The 4490-nt window shown below is 37.6% G+C and overlaps 1 protein-coding gene across 1 annotated transcript; it reads right to left on the reverse strand.

The window, feature by feature from the left end:
* Positions 1–3221: 3221 nt before the first annotated feature.
* LOC113896649 (olfactory receptor-like protein OLF4) lies at positions 3222–4154 on the reverse strand. Its single transcript, XM_027548865.1, has one exon. The coding sequence runs from the start codon at positions 4152–4154 to the stop codon at positions 3222–3224; it is 933 nt and encodes a 310-aa protein (XP_027404666.1).
* Between the last annotated feature and the right edge of the window lie 336 nt (positions 4155–4490).

The following is a 4490-nucleotide window of genomic DNA, read 5'->3' on the forward strand; positions in this document are numbered from 1 at the left end:
GTGCATGGCTAGGGGATGGTCTAGAACATAGGCAGTAGTTTCTCCCTTATCAGGGAGGAAGAAATGTCTTCTAAACGGGAAGAAAGCCAAGCCTCATTTAGGGATGTAGAAACAGTTTTTAAATTTAAGTAATTCACATGATAAACTCTCTTTTTTTTTTTTGCAAATAGAAGTTTATCCTAGATACAGAAACACAGAAAGCTCATCATACATTGATCAAAAACAGAAAAGCACCACAGACTTACTAACATCATGGATGAGGCTTAGAAACTTAATGTAGAGACTGACAACTGACTACACCTTTATAAGGAGCACAAATAAGTCAGTACAACTCCCTAGCAAATAAGTTCATCAAAAAAAAAGGTAATAAGGTATCTAAATTTGACATAAAATAGCTTATTATGCAGGATTATTAACTGATAAAATAATTCAAATAAACAGAGCTGAGGGCAATTATAACTTGAAGCTTTTAATTTTTGGCATATGTTCTGACATTTGAAGAGAACATCCATGGTCATTCTGTTATTCAATTTATTTCAGACAACTGTAGTAATAAGTGACTACCTTGAGATTACCTTCTAGGTCACAAGGAGAGGTGGACAGATTTGCATACTTGTGCAGAAACACTGGTGGCCCTGAATCACATGACTGGGCAAGATATCAAGCTGTCTTGCAGATCATCCTCTGATCATGAAGCATGAAGAGACTCCTGAGCATGAAGAAGATGGGAAATGGATGAACTGATATTGTTCATCCACCATCCCTTTTGTATTTATGACAAATCTCAGGAAATGGGGGATTTTTGTAAAACAATAGGAGATATTATATTTGTAGGTAGCATTAACAGTTCAAGGAGAAAAAGGAAGATAATTCAGTAATAAAACATAAAATACAGAAACCAAGCCTTCATCTCAATGAATGTGTCTCCTAACCTATGGTCATCAATGTTTCATGCTTTAATAAACAAATGTAGAGCATGATAAAGAAATATTATGCATATTAACAAAATACTTGGTTTGACATTTTAGTTCCTCATTTTTATGGTTTTCTCTGACACTAAGCTTTTATTGGAAGTAGTCTCAGTAGGGAGGTCCTAGATCCCCAAGCTGCAAGAGGAAATAAACTGCAAGTGGAAGTTTTTTTTTTTTTTTTTTTCTTTTCTCTTCTAATCCTGTGTTGCCATGGAGACACCTGTTTCCACCAGAACTTAACTTCATCTCAAACCTTGAGCTGACCAATGTGTTTTTCTCATGGAAATGTATTTCTTAAGCTATGTTAATAAACTGAGTATTTGCTTGGAAATCTGCCCTTCTTTAAGATTCATGTGAATTGTTTCATCGATATGAATAAAATAAAATAAAAATTCTGGGTGAGCCCAGGATGATGCACAAGGATGACTCACCTTGTGTGAATGCTATCTCAAAATGCATGTTTTAAATGAGGGGCCTAGTGCAACTCTCTCAGTTTTGAGGCTTTCCTTTCTCTAGTTAGTAGCTTGCTTATAGGTATATAACTCCTTGCTAAAAACTAGCAATGGGGCACTTTCTGTCCCCTTCTGATGTCTATGTCAGAAACTTTCTCCATCTCTTTTATACTTTAATAAAACTTTATTACAGAAAGAAAAAACAAAAACACCTCTGAGTAATTAAGCCTTGTCTCTGGCCCCAGACTGAATTCAACTCCTCTGGAGGCCATGGATCCTGGCATTGTCATGTCTGGTAGCAGCAACCTTTCATTATTAGGTCAATTTAATCCCACTTATCTTTCCATGTAGTCACAACTTGGAGATACATATTTGATAATTTTTACAGTGACTATGTTGGTACAGTCAAAGCTATGGTTTTTCCAGTAGTCATGTACAGATGTGAGATTTGGACCATAAAGAAGGCTGGATGCAGTCTTATGGACTCTGTGGGAGAGGGAGAGGGTGGGAAGATTTGGGAGAATGGCACTGAAACACGTAAAATATCATGTAAGAAACGAGTTGCCAGTCCAGGTTCGATGCAGGATACTGGATGCTTGGGGCTAGTGCACTGGGACGACCCAGAGGGATGGTACGGGGAGGGAGGAGGGAGGAGGGTTTAGGATGGGGAACACATGTATACCTGTGGCGGATTCATTTTGATATTTGGCAAAACTAATACAATTATGTAAAGTTTAAAAATAAAATAAAATTTAAAAAAATTAAAAAAAAAAAAAAGAAGGCTGGATGCCGAAGGATTGATGCTTTTGAACCATGGTGCTGGAGAAGACTCTTGAGAGTTCCTTGGACAGCAAGAAGATCAAACCAATCAACCCTAAAGGAAATCAACCCTGAATATTCTTTGGAAGGACTTGTGCTGAAGTTAAAGCTCCAATACTTTGGCCACCTGACATGAAGGGCTGACTCATCGGAAAAGACCCTGATACTGGCCAGAGGAGAAGGGGGTGACAGAGGATGAAATGGTTAGATAGCATCACTGACTCAATGGACATGAGTTTGAGCAAACTCCAGAAGATAGTGAAGGACAGGTAAGCCTGGCATGCTGCAGTTCATGAGGTCACAGAGTTGGACACAACTTAGCAATTGAACAACAGCAACAACATTTTAGACATAACATAAAACCAAGAAAGCATTTATAAGTGACAGTAGCATATTTGCAATATAAGTACATTACCATTAACCTTTTTTGATTGTAATAAAAGTGCTTAAAATTAAGTTTTTGATTTTTGAGTCATTCATTTCAAAGGCAATCATGTCAAATAAGCATATTACTAGCTGCAGTATGACACAGCTACTAGATAAGCTCCCAGGACTTATCTAATAACATTCAAAAGAGATAAATATTTAGGAATACATTTTATCAAGGAGTTGAAAGACATATACACTAAAAACTGTTAGAGACTGATGAGAGAAATCGAAGAAGACAAATAAATGAAAAGATTATCAAGTGTCCATGATTTAGAAGAGTTAATATTATTAAAATATTCATACTACCTGAAGCATTCTACAGATCCATTGCAATCCCTATCAAAGTTAAAGGTATTATTCACAATAAAGCTCAATAAAGTGAGTTACATAAATTGTGTAGAGGAGTTGAATTCATACACATGGAAATTCCAAGAAACAGAGAAAAAGAGGAAGTTCTCCTTCTACAATCTGATAAAAAATATCAATTTCTGGCTCCCTTTATCTCAGTTCTGAAATCACAATACTACTTCAGCCCCAAAACAGTTGGACCTTATGTAGCTGCCATTTCAATGATTCTTTCCAGAGCTTTCTTTATATCTTTGTTCCTCAGACTATAGATGAAGGGGTTCAGCATGGGTGTGACCACAGTGTACATTACCGAGGCTGTTGCACTTGAGTGTGAGCTTTGGGTAGCAGCAGAGCTAAGGTACACTCCTAGGCTTGTACAGTAAAATAAGCAGACCATTGAAAGATGAGATGCACAGGTGGAAAATGCTTTATACTTCCCTTGAGCTGATGAGATTCCTCTTATGGAGGAAACTATCTTAGAATATGAATAAAGAATTCCAGTGAGGGTTAAAAAACCAAACATCCCAGTTGCAAAATAAAAGAACATGTCATTAAAAAATGTGTCAGAACAGGCAAGTCGGACCATCTGATTAATTTCACAGAAAAAATGGGGAATTTCTAAGTCTGTACAGAAGGACAGCTGCAATACCATTAAACTTTGTATCAAGGAATTCAGAGCACTCATCATCCAGGACACCAGCATGAGCAGCCCACAGAGCTGGGAGTGCATGATGACCATGTAGTGCAGGGGATGGCAGATGGCCACAAAGCAGTCATAGGCCATCACAGTCAGGAGGAAGTCATCCAAACATACAAAGAGTATGAAAAAATACATCTGGATAATGCAGCCTTCATAGGTTATGGCTTTGTTCTGTGCCTGGATGTTCCACAGCATCTTTGGGATGGTAGTAGAGGTGAAGCAGATGTCTACAAAGGACAGGTTGGAGAGGAAGAAGTACATGGGGGTGTGGAGGTGGGGGTCTGAGCTGACGGCCAGGATGATGAGCAGGTTTCCAAACACAGTGATCAGGTACATGCAGAGGAAAAGCCCAAATATGAGGGGCTGAATTTCTGGTTCCTCTGAAAATCCCAGAAGTAAAAATTCTGAAATTCTTGTTTTATTTCTTGATTCCATATGCTGACTGTGACTCTGAGGAGAGAAGCAAATAATACGATTAATATTCACATGAACTTACATTAGTCACATATTCTAAATGCTACTGCATATACTTTTCAGTCAATACATTAATTTTGATATTCATTGTATGGATCTGGCTTTCTTTTTTATAATTAAATTTATTTATTTTTGATTGAATGGTAATTTCTTTACAATATTGTGTTGATTTCTGCTAAACATCACCATGGTATACCTATGTCCTCTCCCTCTTGAACCTCTCCCCCACCTTCCTCCCCATCGAACAACTCTAGGTTGTTACACAGTCCTGGTTTGGGATATTCTGTGTCACTTATG

The sequence above is a fragment of the Bos indicus x Bos taurus genome, chromosome 7, assembly GCF_003369695.1.
Source record: "Bos indicus x Bos taurus breed Angus x Brahman F1 hybrid chromosome 7, Bos_hybrid_MaternalHap_v2.0, whole genome shotgun sequence".
In the NCBI taxonomy this organism is placed as follows: Eukaryota; Metazoa; Chordata; class Mammalia; order Artiodactyla; family Bovidae; genus Bos; species Bos indicus x Bos taurus.

Coding starts and splice junctions, on each gene's coding strand:
- LOC113896649 (XM_027548865.1), bottom strand. CDS start 4,154: ATGGAATCAAGAAATAAAACAAGAATTTCAGAATTTTTACTTCTGGGA.